Consider the following 18,342-nt stretch of genomic DNA (forward strand, 5'->3'; position numbering starts at 1 on the left):
CAACATGTATTTTCTATTGTTATAATTTTATACTTGTAAAACCAAATAAGGAAGGAAGGAAGGAGCCCTATTTGCCCAACATGGGGCTTGTACCTATGACCCTGAGATTAAGAGTCTCATGCGCTTCTGACTGAGCTATCCCGTTGGCCAGAAGGAAATGTGTCTTTACCCCTGAGTTTATGTGCCAGGCTAGGACCTGGGTTCAAATTCCCATTTGGCCACAAAGCTCGGGGGGGGGGCAGTCACCATCTCTCAGCCTGAACTACCTCACTGGATTGTGATGAGGATTAGGAGGGGATTGTGGGGGCTGGTTGTGAAAACCACGTGTGCCCCTTTGAGCGATTTGGTGGGCTTTAAATGTAGCCATCAATAAACTAATAAACAAGTGGGCCTTCGGGAGCGGCGAGGGGGGAGGAGAGGAGAGGAAACGACCACTTGCTCCCATCACGTCACCCATTCACACGCACACGTGCACAACCAGGTGAGCAGAAAAAAGCAAGGAGAGAAGCGGATCAAAACACTGCTGTGAGTCAAACATTGACAGAGAAGGATGGATGTGTGAGAGAGAGACAGAGAGAGAGAGGTCTGGTGACCGATGTTTTCCTCTCTCCCAAGTCTTTCTGACATTCAATCTGACCAATCCAGTGATCAGCTCGCCTCCCCCCCCCCCGCGCCCCGCTCCGCATCTCTTCTTTCACATGGGTGAACTGAGTTAAGAGGCTGTTTGCTCCTCTTCCCCCGACGCGCAACTCACCTTCAACGCAGCCGCCAATGGCGAGAGAGATTCGCCTGCAAAGTTTGCCGCTGCCCCCAAAGACCTGCGGAGGAGGTGGAGCATTGGGCGGGGGTAGCAGAGAGATATATATTTAGATATCTGTATATATAAGTCGCTCTCGTAGTACGAGAGAGAGAGAGGAAGGGTGGGTGGTGTGGAACAACGGGTGGAAGTTTGCACTTATTTATTACTTTTTGTATACCTAGGTGGGTTGTTGTCGTGTTTCTTTTTTTTACACTTTTTATTTAAAAACTGTGATTTCCAATGAAAGCTGAAGTTGCTTTTCTAGAAAATTAAAATTTCCGTGCACTTTACTTGACATTTCCAGCAGGTAAGAGGAGCTGTTTGTCTTGGGGGCTGAATTAATGGATTGTGTTTACTGTTCTGCAATCTGCCTGTGAACTGCTCTCCCCTTTTTTAAAAAAAAACACACAAATAAATTCTCTAGTTTTCTTTTAAAAATAAGTGTTTGATTTCACTCTCTCCCCCCCCCATCCCTCAGACTTTAAACTGCTAATGGATTGTAAATAACACATAGATTGTTTTCTTCAAAACCTTGTGGTCTGATGCATATCAAATTTCTCCTGCTGCAACTTTTCCAGTTTTGAGAATTGTGTGCTGCTATCTTTTTATTGTCTAACGGCCTGTCAATAAACTATATTTGCTTTTTTTTTCCCCTTCAGTTAACCCAGAGAGGTAAGCCCGCCTCTTGGTGGCAAGGACAACTGTTCTTCAGAATGGTAGCATCCAGCAGCTTAAACATTAAAAATTCTGCATGTATCTCTGAACTGATACAGCAACGCTTTCAGCCAGCACCTGTGACTGGTGAGTGGGTTCAGAAGCTGGTGGTTAATGCCACACTTACTAACTGAATGCAACCCAGGTTCCATTAGGCTGTGATGCAAGATCTGCAATTGTGCTTTTGGGCTTGCATGTATACACACAGAGAGGTGCTTAGGCTACAAGTCTTCTGCAATAATAATAATAATAATAATTCATGCAGTTTGTTGGTTTATGAACGATCCTAAAATCGAACTTGGTGTCAGCTAGTGTGAACAGCTGGAGGATATAACACTCCCCCCCACCCAATTTCAACTTCCAGAAAGATCAAAATGATGATGAGATTCACACCAAATTAAAATTGTTTGTGGATGCGTCATGGAAAATTATGCAAAATGTGTGTAGCATGTGTGGAATGGATCTCAGACTCTTCCTAAAGCCCTGAAGCTCTTCCTGAAGCCCTGAGGTTTGGTCATTCAACTGCATGTTAAGCTGCAAATCCCCCGCCCCCCATTTAGCCTGCAAGAACTTAACAGTGTACTATTGTTAGGCCTTTGCAAAACATTGCACAACACTCTTAGCAACTTTTCGCTATGCTGTGTGTGCCCAAATTATCATGCCAAACAAAGTAGTTGGAGACAAATCACATTTTCATGGGGAAAGCATACTGTTTTCCTGATAGGAACATGGGAAGCTTCCTTATACTGAGGTCATTGGTCCAGCTAGTTCAGTATTATCTACACTGACTGGAGATTCCCTATCTGGCGTTGCTGGGGCTCAAACCTGTGGCCTTCTGTATGCAAAACAGATGCTCTACCACTGAGCTATAGCCTTGTGACAACTTTGAAGAAAAATAGTATCCACAAAGGACTGATGGACTTGTTAATTTTGTTTCAATAGGTTGCTTTCAATGCCTTCAGTGATTTTTCTCTCTTAATGCTAGAACTTCTGGTCATCTCATGAATCTGAAACAGACAAGAAGTACTTCTCCTCCCCACCCCCCCAGGGCATGGTTACACAATGGAATTTGCTAGCACAAGATGGCTGTGAAATGGAATTTGATAAATTCATGGAGAATAAGGCTATCTGTGATTACTACAATGGTGGTTATATCCCCTGAATAATAGTCACTGGCTGAGGAGCAATACTAGTGACTCATTGTGTTCATGTACTGCTTAGAATCATAAAATTGTAGAGTTGAAAGGGACCCAGAGGATCATTTAGTCCAGTCCTCTGCAATGCAGGAATCTCAACTAAAGACAGACAGATGGTCATCCAACCTCTGCTTAAAAACCTCCAAGGAAAGAGAGTCCACCACCTTTCTAAGGAGTCTGTTCCACTGTCAAAGAGCTCTTACCATCAGAAGGTCCTGCCTGATGTTTAGTCGGAATCTCTTTTCTTGAAATTTGAATTCATTGGTTCAGGTCCTACCCTCCGGAGCAGGAGAAAACAAGCTTGCTCCATCTTCCATGTGACAATCTTTGAGATGTTTGAAGATGACTATCCTATCTCCTTTCAGTCTCTTCTTTTACAGGCTAAACATACCCAGCTCCTTCAACCATTCTTGGTGTCCAGACCTTGATGCCCTCCTCTATGCACATTCCAGCTTGTCAATATCCTTCTTAAACTAGAACTAGACACAGTACTCCAGGTGTGGTCTGACCAAGACAGTATAAAGTGGTACTATTACTTTCCTTGATTGGGACACCATGCTTCTGTTGATGCAGCCTAGAACAGCATTGCCCTTTTTGTGGCTGCATCACACTGTTGACTCATGTTAAGCTTGTGGTCTACTAAGATCCCTCAATCCTTCTCACATGGACTACTGGTAAGCCTGGTGTCCTACATCTTATATTTGTACATCTGGTTCTTCCTGCATAAGTACAGAACCTTATATTTCTCCCTGTTGAAAGTTGGGGCCCAAGTCTTCAATCTGTTAAGGTCATCTTTAATGCCAGTTCTGTCTTCTGTGGCACTTTGGCACCTGCACATTTGATGAGCATCCCCTCATTTCCTTCATCCAAGTCATTTATAAAGACTTTGAACAACAACAGGCCCAGGACAGAACCATGAGGTACCCCACTTGCCTCTTTTTCCAGAATGATGAGGAACCATTAGTGAGCACTTTGGTCAGCCAACCAGCTACAAATCCACCTTACTCATCCCACATTTTACCAGCTTCTTTGCAAGAATTTGCAAAAGACTTTGTCAAAAGCCTTACTGAATGTAAGATACACTATGACCACAGCATTCCCCTGATCCACCCAGTTTGTTTGTAGACTTCCCAAAGCATCTGGTTGTCCACTGTAGGAGACATGATGCTGTACTACATGGACCATTGGACTGATCCAGGAGAGTTCACCATATAAACTGTTCTGAACACTAACCACAACCAATAGGCGACATTTGCAAACCAGCAACATGGCTGTGTTCACCAACTATGGTGAAAAATCATACCTTTTTTTTTTTTACACCAGCTGGGTATCAACTTTGATTTTTTTAGGGCTGGTCCTTGGAATGTGTTCTACCAAAAGAAAACTACACAAAATTTTGCAGAGAACCTTTAACCCAAGGACTGGAGAAGTTATTGCTTACCAAAATAATAATGCCATGAAATTCATTTTCTAAGCACTATCTTTATCAGTATGCATCCTAATATGAAAGTCAAAATGAATAAGGACTAAATAAATGGTTGTGATTTTAGCAGAGCTATCAAACTAATTCAATAGTTTCCAGATGATTAGTATCTGTGTTATATTTGACATCTGCAGGCTAAGCACTTATTGGAAGTAAAAGAGCTACCACTCAGCCCTCTCTTGCAACACTACCTGAAATATTTCTAAAAGTTCCATCCCCTTTTAAAACTATCCTGCCACAATCAAAATAGCCCCAAGAAAAACAATCATGTTTACTGATGAAAACTAAACCTCCTCCTCACCAGCTTAGTGACCGGATAGAGCAACTGAAGCTTGCATCCCTAAATTTGCACATAAATATTAGCAATGTATTGACATATACCTTTTAGCAAAACTGAAGCATTCCTATAGGTGAGAAATAACTTTTCATCCAACTGGACTCAGCAAAATATTAATTCAAATTGATTGCAGCCTTACAGTTTTGCTTGCTATTCTCTTTGCCACATAAAAAGATGTGGTGAAAACTGTACCTAACTTTCATCCAACGTTTAATTTAGTGAGGTAAACAAGTTGCTTCGCGCGCGTGTGTGTGTGTGTGAAGCAATTTGGCTCAGCTTCTGACAGCCTGCCCAAATGTAATCTATTAAGAAAAGCATGATTGGGTCACTTGCTTAGGAGTCTTGTATGTCATCTCTGTGTGTTTTTCTACTAACATCTTCTTCTGTTCCTTTTTAGTAAATAATCAAATGTTTGTTAGTGGCAAAAGGGCCATATCCTGATTGCAGTGCACTTCATGACTCTTCTGTTGTAACCACTTTGTCAAGGGAAAGGCAATTTGATAAACTGTTTATTTCTGCATGAAGTCAAAGTGGGGTTGCTTGTTGGCAGCAGATACAGTAGACCTAGCTGCTATTTTACATTAGCTTGGGGGGACAACAAACACACTATATATAATATGTGAAATCTTGGCTTGCTGTAATTATTTGATACTGCAGGTGGTGGCTGGCTGGCTTCTTGCCTGGTAACTGAGAATCTCTTTCCTCTTCTCCTATCCTTTACAGATTTTGACTACTGGGATTATGTAGTGCCTGAACCCAACTTTAATGAGATGGTGTTTGAGGAACAGAAATGTCAGTGTCTAGTTAGAATGCTGGAGAGCTGCCTGTCTAAATCAAAACAGACTAAACTGCGTTGCTCTAAGGTTCTAGTCCCTGAGAAGCTAACCAGGAGGATAGCCCAAGACGTCTTGCGTCTCTCTTCCACCGAGCCTTGTGGCTTAAGGGGGTGTGTCATTCATGTCAACTTAGAAACAGGAAATGTGTGTAAAAAGCTGGATAAGATTGTCTATGACCCCACTGTCGTTCCTACTTTTGAACTGACGCTGGTGTTCAAACAGGACTGCTGTTCATGGCCAAGTTTCAGGGATTTCTTCCCCAGAGCTTGCTTCACTTCCGGCATCAAACGTACTCTGATCCTGAGTCCTGGGTTTCGTCTGATTAAGAAAAAATTGTATTCCTTGATTGAAACAGTTGTTGAAGAATGCTAAATGCACGCACACAAAAACACCTGTTTTTAACAGTTTAAATAACTGAGCCTGAAACCCTTAGAAATATGATTTTTATTTTTTTTAAGAAGATTGCGACTTTTGCACAGATGCCCTCTATTTAGGCTAGCTAAACCTCAGCAAAGCTACTTGGTACTGGGTAGAATGAGAAGGAACACAGCTATTAATACTTGAAACATTCCTTGATCAGCTCCAGAAAGTCCCAATAGCCAACATGATTGCTGCTTATTGCTAGCCGCTATACTAAATGTTCCCTATTAACAATTTGGCATTCTTGACTCCTACCTTCCATTTTTTTTAAAAGAAAAAAACTAAGTTCTCTAAATTCAGCTTCTTTAAGAAGAACTAGGGGAAGTTATCCTTTATAGCCTTCAAAGAACAAAAACAGCCGGCAGTGTCCTTTTGACATAAATACAGGAGTTGGGAACCTTTGGGTCTCCAGGTGTTACTGAACTACAAATGTCACCATCCCTGCACATTGGCCATACTGGCTGGGGCTGATGGGAGTTGTAGTTCAGCAACTACTGTGTTAATGGGAACCATGCTTCCAAATGTTGTTTGTAGCACCAAACACAGAGGTAGAAAGTATTGGAAGGAGGTGGAACTAAAGTCTTTGTGGGGAACCTGTTCTTCAGCTGTTCCTGGGCTACAACGCCCATCATCCCTGGTCGTTGGCCATGCTGGTTGAGGCTGATGGAAACTGGAATCCAGCAACAACTGATGTGCTACAGATTCCCCATCCTGGAATGAAAAGTTAAAGCTTGGGTGGCAAAGCAACAGTAGCTTCAGTTTCATCCTGCTAGTATTTTGTGGGGGACGTAACAAAAATTAGCATAGTTCTGTTCTTATGGGATCCTCGAAATGGAAGTGTTTGTGTTAAAATAGTTTCCCTAAAGTGTCAGTAACAACTGCACTATATTTCAATTGAAATGTGTATTTTGAATTTCTGGCTTTGGGTACTAAATGCTGCATTTATTTTTTTCTCAGTCTCATAGAAGTGCTGGTGGTGTCCATCAATACTCCTGACCTACCTCAAATCTATTTCTGAAAAAAGAGGGGGGCTATTGCTCTAGTACACAGTTGCCTTCCATTTTTGGTGTGAAAGAACACCTCATACTACCACTTCTTGGGCTTCCCTTCAGTGGTGGTGATGCCCAAAACGATTGCTGGTTTTCAGGTGACTGCTTGATCATCTGAAAACCACAGCCGGTTGACTTTATTATGGTCCCGCAAACGATTCATAGTTGACGGGTTCAGAAGGCTGCTTTACCACAGACTGGGAGGAACACTTTGGTTTTCTTTCAGCAGGATATTTTTAAAAGGAGTACCCAATCTGATGTTCACTGTTGTTTCCCTCTTAGAGTTTCTTGGCTTAGCTAAGGGGAAATCTACATGGCCATGTGGGGCAAGAGAGGCCAGCTGAAGATTTATTTTTTATTTTTGCTGACTTGCCACCCATGCGTACTCCAGACACGAGCCATCTATGATCCAAAGAGCAACATATATGTGTGTTTCCTAGTCTCCATAATCCTTTTGTCAAGGATGTTCCCCTACTTCAGCAGCATTAGGAAAATGTTCCTTATTAATTTTAAGGCTATGAAAGGCTTATTTCCCTATGGAGGTCTTTCATCTTGGTCATGCCAAACCTTCAGCTTTTGTCTCTTGCCGGGGCTCCAGCTATTATGTTGCCCATTACTGTCCTTTCAGAAACCCAGTAATCACATTGAGGGTAGAGGGGGTGAGGTTTGCCACTCTTTTAGCCCCCATTGAATGAAATTGGCTGCTTGTGTCAAGCAAAGGTATTGCACTGAATGTCTTTCTTTAATGCCTCTTGGCTTTAAACTCCTATAGCTCACAGCACTGAGATTTAAGCACTGTTCATGCAGATGGGCCATGTTAACATACCAGGATTCGTGGCTTTCTTTGGAAAAAGCACTTCATGAGGGACCAGATCCTACCATACATAAATATTGAGAAACAGGGATATTGAGAAAAGACTGTTGTAGTGGGAATAGTAGGCAGCATTGTCTAATGCCCCAGGAATTTTTGTTTCTGCATCTGTGCTAGTTTAGCATTTTGCTAATATGCAATGAAAAAGGGGTGTGATCTTGGAAGCTTCTACAGGTGACACTCCTGATTTCCTTCAAATGCTATTATTGGGGGGGGGAGGGCAAACTTCTATGTACATGGCATATATTTCAGAAAGGCTAATAGACTTGGGAGGGGAGTATTGCAGAGAAAGGGGTGTCTCTGTTGCCTGATAAGTTGCAGAACACTAAATTTTAAATAGCTGACATTGGAATAAAAATTGGCCCATTTCTCTATACCAGCTACTGAACTTCTGTCTTGTTGCTATTAGGACCATTGTAAACTCACGATGCACTTAAAACCGCTGTTAACCTTCTGGTGTTAAATGGCCGCCATTTGTATGGGTGGATGTTGCACTGATGCAGATGCCAGAATTGTTTTGAAGTTGCAAAATGTTTTTGGTTCTTCATTGCCTTGTTGTTATGGTCTTAGCATTGATCTTAAAGTGTTGGTTCCTATGGAAGGAGATGTAAGTCTGTCTTATAAATAAAGGTATATTTTTAATTCTCAGATCTCGGGTTTTCATTTTTCTTTAGTCTCGAGAATAATTAAGGTGTCTGGCCTGTCACTTCAGGAAAAGGCCACCAAAATGTAGAAGGGGATGTAGCGTTGCAGAAAAGTTTTTTTCATAACACTAGAAATTGTGGACATTCAATGAAGCTGAACTTAGGACAGATAGACTATGGAATTCGCTCCCGCAGAGACAGTGATGGCCACCAACTTGGGTGGCTTTAAAAGAGGATTAGACACATTTTTGGAGAAGAGGACTATCAGCGGCTACTGTCATGAAAGTCTACTCAATATTGATCTAGAGTAGATTCCAATGTATAGTTAGCAGAGTAAAAACTTTAACATGTTCCAGGATCCCCCCAAAATAGATCAGAGGCAATTGTATTTCTTCCAGCAGAGCTTTACTGCTACTGAAGGCAAATGAGCATAATGGTCACAAATCCAATACATTCAGGATTGGCACTGTCCATAAGAAATCCAGTTGCAGCGTACTTAACTTAAACTTACAATAACTTGTAGTAAGTCTAATCCTTAACATTATAGCATACTATGTACAGAACACGACACCAGAAGGAAAAGAGATAAAGTGAAACCCAGGCTCCTTCTGGCCATACAGTGGTACCTCGCAAGACGAATGCCTCGCAAGACAAAAAACTCGCTAGACGAAAGGGTTTTTTGAGCTGCTTCGCAGGACGATTTTCCCTATGGGCTTGCTTCGCAAGACAGAAACGTCTTGCAGGTTTGTTTCCTTTTTCTTAACACCGTTAATACAGTTGCGACTTGACTTCGAGGAGCAACTCATAGAACGCAGTGTGGTAGACTTTCCCAACACCGTGCTTCGCAAGACGGAAAAAATCGCAAGACGACAAAACTCGCGGAACGAATTAATTTCGTCTTGCGAGGCACCACTGTACTTTTATAGTCAGCATGATTTTGACAGAAGAGATAAGAGAACCAGTTTAAACCAGCTGTACAGTGGTACCTCTGGTTGCGAACGGGATCCATTCCAGAGTCCTGTTCGCAACATGAGCAGAATGCAAGCGGCATCTGTGCGTGCGCTGCGTCTGCGCATGCGCGTGACGTCATTTTGCGTGTCTGCGCATGAGCGAGCGGTGAAACCCAGAAGTAACCCTTTCCGGTACTTCCGGGTTGCGGCGGAACGCAACCTGACAAAATGTATCATGAAGCAAACACAACACGAGTTATGACTGTACTCGGCTTCTCTAGAAGTATAACCCAAACATCATTAACCTTCTGCTTTCAGAACCCTCTAGAATTAAGTAGAATAGGAAAGATCTCTACACATCAGATCAATACTTTCTGCACCAAGAAAGGCAAACTGACAGCTACAAGGCATGGTGGCTATTCTCTGTCTCCACATATGGAGGCAGCAATGCTTCCGAATTCCAGTTCCTGGGAAATCATGGGAGGAGAGACTTCTCTTGTGCTCATGTTCTGCTCCTTGGTTTCCCATAGACATCTGGTTGGCCACTGTGAGAACAGGATGCTGGACTAGATGGGACATTATCCTGGTCCTGCTGACTATTCTTACATATGCTTCACCTTTTGGAAAAGCAGCATGGAGGTGGGAAAGAGGAGAGGAGAAATTCCGCATCTCAGAAATGCCCCATTCAATTCTTAAAATAGAGGGAGATCTGAATTCTTCAGATTGATGGAAATAAGCCTAACTAGCCTGTGTTTGACACGGTGTATTTCTAGGTACAGAGTGAGCTCCCATTCATCAAAACATACAATGCAAATTTTGACTGAGTGGCCATACGTTCTTTTGCACAAAATGGAAACTTCAAAACCACAGGTTATGCCAAAGTTTAGCTTCTTAAGCATACATTGATACTTAATTCTCCTCTCCAACGTGTTGTTAGACTCTGGAAAAATCATGCAACTTGTTCTTCATCTACCGTGGTCTTGGGGCTTGAGGATGGGAGCCTTATATGACAAACTGCTTTGGAAATTGAGGGGATTTCTCAGAAACTCTGTGATGTGGCTTTGGAACTTGCAGAATAGCTGCTAATGTAGTTCTGTCCGAGTAGCATCAGAGAAAGCTTAGTAAAATTGTATATACATATGCCAACCACAGTTTTCTCAGAAGCTAATGTGCTTTCCAAGCTGTACTCTGCAAACAATACTTACACTAATAATAATAATAATAATAATAATAATAATAATAATAATAATAATAAAATTTATTTATACCCCGCCCTCCCCAGCCAAGACCGGGCTCAGGGCGGCTATCATCAGATATAAAACAGTTGATTAAGATACAACTTAAAAACAAGATTAAAATACAACATTAAAATGCAGCCTCATTTCAATACAAACTCAAATAAAAAACTTTTGGGGGATGAAAATGTCAAATCTTCACCAAGGATAACTATTCAGACTGGTCCTACGTGGGCCAAAAAAAAGCCATGGAAGTCCCCAAATAGGAGTTCCATCACAGAAGGAAAAAGGAAAGAGGGAGAGGGGATCAAGTTGCTTCCAAGCCAGAGGCCAGGCGGAACAACTCTGTCTTACAGGCAGAGGAAGAAATCAGACACTTAAAACCGACTTGGGTCCCATTGGGACTGGTGGTGTGGAAGGCAATGTGCTTAATGGCTGGTGAAGACAGGTACAGCCAACTAGTTTTAGCTTTGTTCCTATTAACAAGAGCAATGCTGAGCCTAAGGAGAAGGAAGCACACAGCCAGAACCAGCCTCTGGACTGGTTGTAAGTAAGGACTGACAGACAGACAGTAAGAGCTGTTCAACAATGTAATGGTCTCCTTCAGGAGGTTGTGGTTGTGTGCTTCATTAGAGGTTTTTAAGCTGAGGATAGATGGCCATCTGTCCTGGATGCTTTAGCTGAGATTCCTGCATTGCAGGGGGTTGGACTAGATTAACCTTGGGGTCCCTTCCAACTCTACAGTTCTCTGATGCTATGATTCTATGAAGAAAGCACAGGTGGTTTTGGAGGAATCAAGGCCGAGGTTGGTGGAGCAGTGCTCCATTTGCTGTAATGGCCCAGTCTTCACTACTCAAGGTCCTCCACCTTCTAATGGAATTACACTGTTCTGAAAGCAACTCTGGGAAGAACTGCATACTTGTAGGAGTGATACTGCAAGGTGAGGGTCATCAGTACACTGGAAACATTAACATGGAGCGAGGGTGGTTGGGGCCTGAGTAACAAGTATCTTGTGAGCTTTTACGTTGCATGGAAGTTTCCTTGACAGGCAAGGCTTGTTCTTAAGTTTGCTCTTAAGCACTTTGGGCTAAACAAGCTTCCTAGGCCTGGAATAAGGAGTACACATCTCAGGGTACACAGAGATCTGAACGAAGAGCTTCCTGTTTGCTGAGACATGCTTGAACATTCTGTCTGTGTAGAACACCCTCGCATCTAGTCCTTTCCAAAATAAGCACTTGGATTCTTAAGACTCTTAATACATCCCCCTCATGCTTATTTTGGTTTTCAAAAGACGTTTACTTGCAGAAGCGACTTTCCCACCAACGAGGCAGCCCTTCTCCAACTGAAATCAACCGACCCAACTCCCCATTGATGGTGTCATTTATTTTGTTTTCCTAGAGCACAATCTTCCCCAGAAGAAGAATTCAGTGAAACTTAAAAGGCTGCACACTTGCAAGAAGATGCGGATGTGAAAAGCACAACTCGAGGATTAATTGGGGAACAGAAAGGTTGTTACTTCAACCATTTCTGACAGGCTCTTGTGCAGTCAAAGTTTCAGAGGTTGCATTCATCTTTATAGTTAGGCAGCAATGAATCAAATTCTATCCCACACTTTTCTGTGCATGGAAGAAGCTTGAACCTTATTTATAAGTTGATTTATTTTATTCCCTTTTCCTATACAGTTGTCTTTTCCCCATCCTTAAAGCTATTCTGTGGTTTATCACACTGGATTCCAGCAACATGAGATAGAAAGCCATTCCCTCTGGACTATGAGCACTGTAGTTTACTCCTCACAGAGAGAACAATTCCCAGCAGCTCTTAAACCACAGTGCCTGGACTTCTCTGCTCTGAAGGAAATGATATGCTCCAAAAGTATAGTGTGTACACAGCTTTAGTAATGAAAGTCAAAAGCAGATATAAGTGCCTGTAAAAGGGCTGAAACAAAACCCTTTAACAGGGCTGAATAAAATTAGATCTGTATGTAGTTTTTCTCCCTTGCAAAGCATCCTTCAGAGGGCAATTTTGAGAGAGTAGGGTGTTAGAATTCCTGCTCCGTGACTGCAGTCATAGGATTGTTGTCTATCCCCAGGAGGGAGGGAACATGCCAGTTGGGCATGTGTCTCTGCCAGGGTCCTACTCAAGTGTAGGACAAGCTCCTGACAAAGGGTGCTTCATCTTTTCCTTACCAACCTGCTTTTTTGTTTTTACCCCTGAAATCCCCCCTGCCCCACAAGCTCATTTTCTCCACATGGTATTCTGAAGTATGCTGGTGGAAAGAAGTTCAGGGGGGGGTCAGGATACCAAGGGAAAGGGTTCAGCACTCCCTCCACTTCAAGTAACCCATGCTGAGGTTGCTTCTCAAAGGAAAAGCAGTTGCAGAGTTGACATGACATCTGGCTCCATCAGTGCAATTTTAGCTTGTTCCTGAACGCTTTTAGCTTGTTTGCTTTGGGTATTCAGAATGCTGTGCTCTTGTTGTTGTTCTTGTCGTTCACAAGACATTAAGCACTTTTGAGGCATCTTCCCTTGAAGGTGGGTGACATCAAGGTTGGACATCAAAGTAATGGCTGGTGATGACACAGACTAGACCACATACTGTGGAGTGCAAGAGACTCCAGGGGTGTCTGCACTTACCCATGATTTGGCTTCCTTACAGTGAAGGCCAATGGAGACTGTGGTGTCTTTAGGATATAAGGTTTTATTTACACACACATACAACCAGTGCTTTTAAAAAAAATGTTTAGGGGTACTCTCATTTTCCTACTCATATTGAAATACAATGAGGCCAAACTTAGATTCACAAAATGTTTAGGGGTATGCGTACCCTTGCATCCCCCCAGAAAAAAGCACTGCATACAACCTGAGTGTAAAATGGAGGGACTCACAGGATTAGCACACCAACAGCTCTTGCCCTCCTCGTTTGGTTTCCTGGGAGCCCCAAGCTACACCTCTTGGGTTCAGAACAGAGCAAGACATGCCTCTGTGTCCCCAGCTTCTTGCATCAGTCAAAACACACAAATTCTCTCTCCCTCTCTCTTGGCCTATTGTTTCCCATCTTAGGATGTCTTGGCACCCAGGAGATGATGTGGAGAAAGGCCCACTTATTTGTCTCCATGACACTCTCTTTGGGCATCTACATGGCACTACTTAACGGGCCAGCCAAGACCATTATCTTAACAAGGGAAGTGGTTGGGCTGGTTTCTTCTCATAGTTTCTAACCTCACATGCACAGAATCATAAATTTGGAAGGGACCTATGGGTATCATCCGGACTGACACACACACACACCCCACATACACACACACCCTGTAATAGTAGATACTACATATGCCTCATACAAGGAAGAAGGTAAACAAAACAAAAGCAAAACCTCCAAGCTGTGAAGCAATGAGTTAAAAAGGAATGTTGGAAAGTAGAAGTGCCAAACCAGTACCACTGTTATGCTTGCTTTTCCTAATCTTATTATTTGATAGGAATTGCAGCAGTGTAGGATAATCACAGCATTTTTTTGCCTTTATGCATCAAACCATTACGAGCTCCACATGACATCTATTAGGTTCTTTTTCACCCTAAGCAAACAGAATATTTGATGTCGGCTAACTACAGATTCTCTCCCCCCCCCCCCCCCCGCTAATCTGAATCAATGTGATGAGATTAACATCATATTTTTTTTAAAGAAGTGCAAAAGTAATAAAGTTGCATAATCAAGTATCTGTAGGGGGGGGTAACATTTCAGTTTGTTGGAACCATTTATAACTTTAAATGTCCTATTTGCATAGCTTGTAGCAACGAAAATGATGCTTAGTCCTGATTCAACATTAGTTTTGTTTTCACTTAACAAAACAAATATATCTCTTTGAATGATTAAATCCAAAAATATATTGAACACTGGGCTTAGCTCTTTTTCTCTCTGCCTTTGCATACTGGGATTAAGCTGCACCTTCCCAGTTTGGAAAGAATCCTTTGGAGCTCTTACAGGAATGATTTGGTGTTTGTATAATAATAATAATAATAATAATAATAATAATAATAATAATAATATCTTTATTGTCATTGCCCCCTCTCGGGGACAATGAAATTACTTGGCTGCTCCATCCACCCAGGTAGGGCACTCCACACAAAATCAAAACAACTATAAAAACACTAATTAAAACAATACAGTATAATACAGCAAGGAAGATTAGATGACTTTCAAAGTCCAGGCTTCCCATGTAGGGCCGAGATCGCTCTGGAGAAGAAGCTGTTCTTAAGACGGCTCGTTCTTGTCTTCATCGTCCTGTATCTCCGTCCCAATGGCAAAAGCTCGAAGAGACAGTGACCAGGATGCGATGGATCTTTTACTATGTCCAGTGCCTTCCTATGGCACCTTGTGGCATAGATCTGCTCTAAGGTGGAGAGTGGGCAGCCAACAATGCTCTCTGCTGCCTTAACAACCCTGCACAACCCCAACCTGTCCTGGGTAGTACAGCTTCCGTACCACACGCATAAGCCATAAGTGAGCACGCTCTCAATGGCACAGTGATAGAAGGCAAGCAGCAGTTTCTGCGGAAGATGGTTTTTCCTTAGAATTCTCAAAAAGTACAGTCTTTGCTGCGCCTTCTATCACTTTTGTTTGTTTGTTTGCTTGTTTGTTTGCTTTTCTAAACCACTTAATATTGAACCAATGTCCTATTAAATGTCCCATTTTAAAACTTTTACCCCATTGTTCAGTTCAGATGAAAAGTCAAAGTAGCTGACAAAAGAAGCAGAAATACAACATGCAATATTAAAATTGCAAATTGTTGCTGCAACAGCAACAACACGGGGCATTCATTAGCAGCAGCAAAGGAAGTGTTGCATTTACCTGCAAAATTCAGCCACTTCACTATTCACACCTAACTTCAGATAATTTATGAACACACTGCTGAATCTTAAATACTAGATGCAAGGACAAGAATGTGGAATGATATCATGCAGAAAGCAAGCAAAATGTCTGCATTGTAAATTAACAAGAATTGACAGCGACAGGCTTTAAACCTACCCTTTAATCTTCTCATAACCTCTTCTTGTAAACTAAAGAAAATGCTGCCTTAAAAAAAAAAAAACTTCCAGAAATGCTGGCAGGATCCCATCCCACGTCTCCCTTGAAACCAAGGCAGAAAGTAGTAAACAACCCATTCATCATTGGGTGCTGTGAAGTGCTGAGAGGTGTGAGATTCAGCAACAGGGACATGATAAATTGTCCCGAGCCCCTCATGCTTCTCCACTGCAAAAATATATTTTAAAAATTTGCAAGCTGATAGTCACATTTAGTCCCTCAGCATGGCAGATTAGCAGCAAAGGGCAGGATTACAAAGATACATGGGTGGTTCTGCGGTCCAAACCACTGAGCCTCTTGGACTTGCCGATCAGAAGGTTGGTGGTTTGAATCCCTGCGGCGGCATGAGCTCCCAGGGATCCCAGCTCCTGCCAACCTAGCAGTTTGAAAGCATGCCAGTGCAAGTAGATAAATAGGTACAGCTGTGGTTGAAAGGTAAACAGTGTTTCTGTGCGCTCTGGTTTCCATCACGGTGTTCCACTGCGCCAGAAGCAGTTTAGTCATAGTCATGGCATAGGATTTGGTTTCCCAGAAGTACTCATGCCCCACAATACCCATGCCCAGGAAAAGAGTATTTGCCTTTGGACACGCTGAACCAGAAGTTTGTTAAGTGCTCAGTGTTGTGCTTAAGAATAATTCTGTTATATTATTCGTGTGGCATTTCTCGGTAGATCATTAAAAAAATTCCCAGAGTCATCAGAGTGCAGGGCACTGACAGGTTTTGGACACTTAGTCAATGTTTTTGTTCATTAGCTCCACTGGCAACTTCAGAATACCTCTGACACAGGCAGTCATTGTTCTGCATTAACTCTGCAGAGAAGGTGAGGGGAGTATTTATTTCGTTTGCTTGCAGGCTTGGTATGCCAATCTTGCTCTCACTGTAGTCAGCAAAAAAGAAAAGAAAAAAATCATGCTGGTATATTATTTATTTTGGGCATAATCCAGCCAAGGGTAAGCAGTTTTGAAACCCATGTATATTTATTTATTCATGGCAACTGTTTTAAACTAATGTTCTCTGGGAGACTTACACTGAAAACATTTTTTTAAAAAATTAAAAAACCCAAAACCATTTAAATGCAAATTTATTGATCTCAATAAAAGAGGAATCAGCATGTGGTTCATCTCGTGAGGGCCATGAAAGGTGTGCACCCACCAACAATTCTTTTTGCTTAACTGTTGTCATGGACTGGCTGGCAGCAGAGAAGTGGTGGAAGGCCCTAGTCAGGGAATCCCCTAGGGCAGTGTTCCCCAACCTTGGGCCTCCAGCTGTTTTTGGACTACAATTCCCATCATCCTTGACCACTGGTCTTGCTAGCGAGGGATGATGGGAGTTATAGTCCAAAAACAGCTGGAGGCCCAAGGTTGGGGAACACTGCCCTAGGGAACCCCCAGGGGAGGAAGGCTCAGAGCCAGGGGATTGGTGCTGGGACAGTGATGAGTGCTCAGAGAGAGAAGGAGCAGACTGGGAGGAGGAGGTGTCAGCAGCAAGAGAGGCAACAGGGTTTAGTGAGCAGGAAGAGTCCGTGGCAGAGTGCAGTTCAGATTTGGAGGCTGAAGCAGAGGGTGGAGAGAAGTGAGGTGAAGAATCCAGGGAGTCCCCCTCCTGCTGTGACCAGCTCCCTTCGCTCCTCCCCCCCCCCCCCGGTCTTCAGGAACACACAGAGAAATGAAAAGAACAGAACAGAAATTAGTTGTGCACAGGCACAGCTTGAGACTGCATGGGAAAAACCCTGGAGAGAAGGAGCATTAGAGAGGGGTGGGAAGGACCTTCAGTCCTCGCAACTGCTTTATTGGGGCAAGACCTCCTTGGAAGACTTGCTGAGACCACTAGGCCGGAGTTCTATGGTTTGTTTCATTGAATAGAGATTTAACTTCACTGGCCTCAGGTGATTTGTTGTTTTTGTTGCTGACCTTTGCCTGACTCAAGCCCTGGCAGCTGTGCTGGCCAGCCAGTAGCATCACTACAACTGCACAGCTGTCATGCAGCTTAGAAGTATCAGCAGCTTTGGAGCGGCATCTCAAGGCTCCACCAAAGCCTTTTTATGTGTGTGACATGGATTTGTGTGCGCGCGTGTGCTTGTGGCAGTCATTCCAGGCAACATCCTATGAATACCAAGTGTTCCACTTGAGCTGGCCCTCACTGAACAAGATCACCTGTTTTCATCTGACAAATGTTTTAATGCATCTCGGCAGCTTTGCTTGCAACCTTAAGGCCAAACTCAATTCACTTTCAATGATTCGGAGGGCACTGTTTCCGATTGCTTTAATTTGTCTTCCCATTTCTTTACTTATTCTTTAGCCTGAGGGGCAGCCAAAGGCATCCAGGAAATACAAAATCAGCTCACGGTTCTTTGGCGTATCCGACACCTATCATTCCTGAATGCAACTGCCTCAGCAAACCTTTACGCCAGGCTTTGCCAAGCTGGTGCCCTACAGGGGTTTTGAACTACAGCTAGGAGCTGATGGGAATTGTAGTCCAAAACAGCGGGTGTGCACCAGGTTGATGAAGGCTGTCCCATAGAATTGCTGAGCTGGTTGCATTCAGCAGGGGTCAGCAGTGTACAACTGGCAAAGTGGCTGACATATTCTCTATCAGCACAGAACAGAAAGGGAGGAGAAAACATGATAATTCAGAAAACTGTTCAAACTGCCCACCACAGAATAACAACACCCACATTGCAGCCCGTGTAGCCAATAAACTCACAGCAATGAGGATACGTTTCCAGAGCAC

General features: G+C 42.9%; 1 protein-coding gene across 2 annotated transcripts; it reads left to right on the forward strand.

The window, feature by feature from the left end:
* Nucleotides 1–713: 713 nt before the first annotated feature.
* Nucleotides 714–8,353, forward strand: DDIT4L (DNA damage inducible transcript 4 like). Of its 2 annotated transcripts, none has more exons than XM_081209389.1 (3): nucleotides 714–829; nucleotides 1,459–1,600; nucleotides 5,253–8,353. In XM_081209389.1, exons 2-3 carry the CDS (start codon nucleotides 1,513–1,515, stop codon nucleotides 5,735–5,737), a joined length of 573 nt encoding a protein of 190 aa, XP_081065515.1. In that variant the 5' UTR covers nucleotides 714–829; nucleotides 1,459–1,512; the 3' UTR covers nucleotides 5,738–8,353. The 2 variants fall into 2 exon arrangements, with proteins under 2 accessions (XP_081065515.1, XP_081065514.1); XM_081209388.1 differs by lacking the exon at nucleotides 714–829 and adding an exon at nucleotides 891–1,106.
* The last annotated feature ends 9,989 nt before the right edge of the window (nucleotides 8,354–18,342 follow it).

Source organism: Podarcis bocagei, assembly GCF_964188305.1.
Source record: "Podarcis bocagei genome assembly, chromosome: 9".
Taxonomy (NCBI): domain Eukaryota; kingdom Metazoa; phylum Chordata; class Lepidosauria; order Squamata; family Lacertidae; genus Podarcis; species Podarcis bocagei.

What these genes read in the sequence shown, in the direction of transcription:
- DDIT4L (XM_081209389.1), top strand. Translation starts at nt 1,513, where the DNA reads ATGGTAGCATCCAGCAGCTTAAACATTAAAAATTCTGCATGTATCTCT. An exon ending in TCAGCCAGCACCTGTGACTG is followed by an intron (nt 1,601 to 5,252) that starts GTGAGTGGGTTC and finishes TATCCTTTACAG; the next exon opens with ATTTTGACTACTGGGATTAT.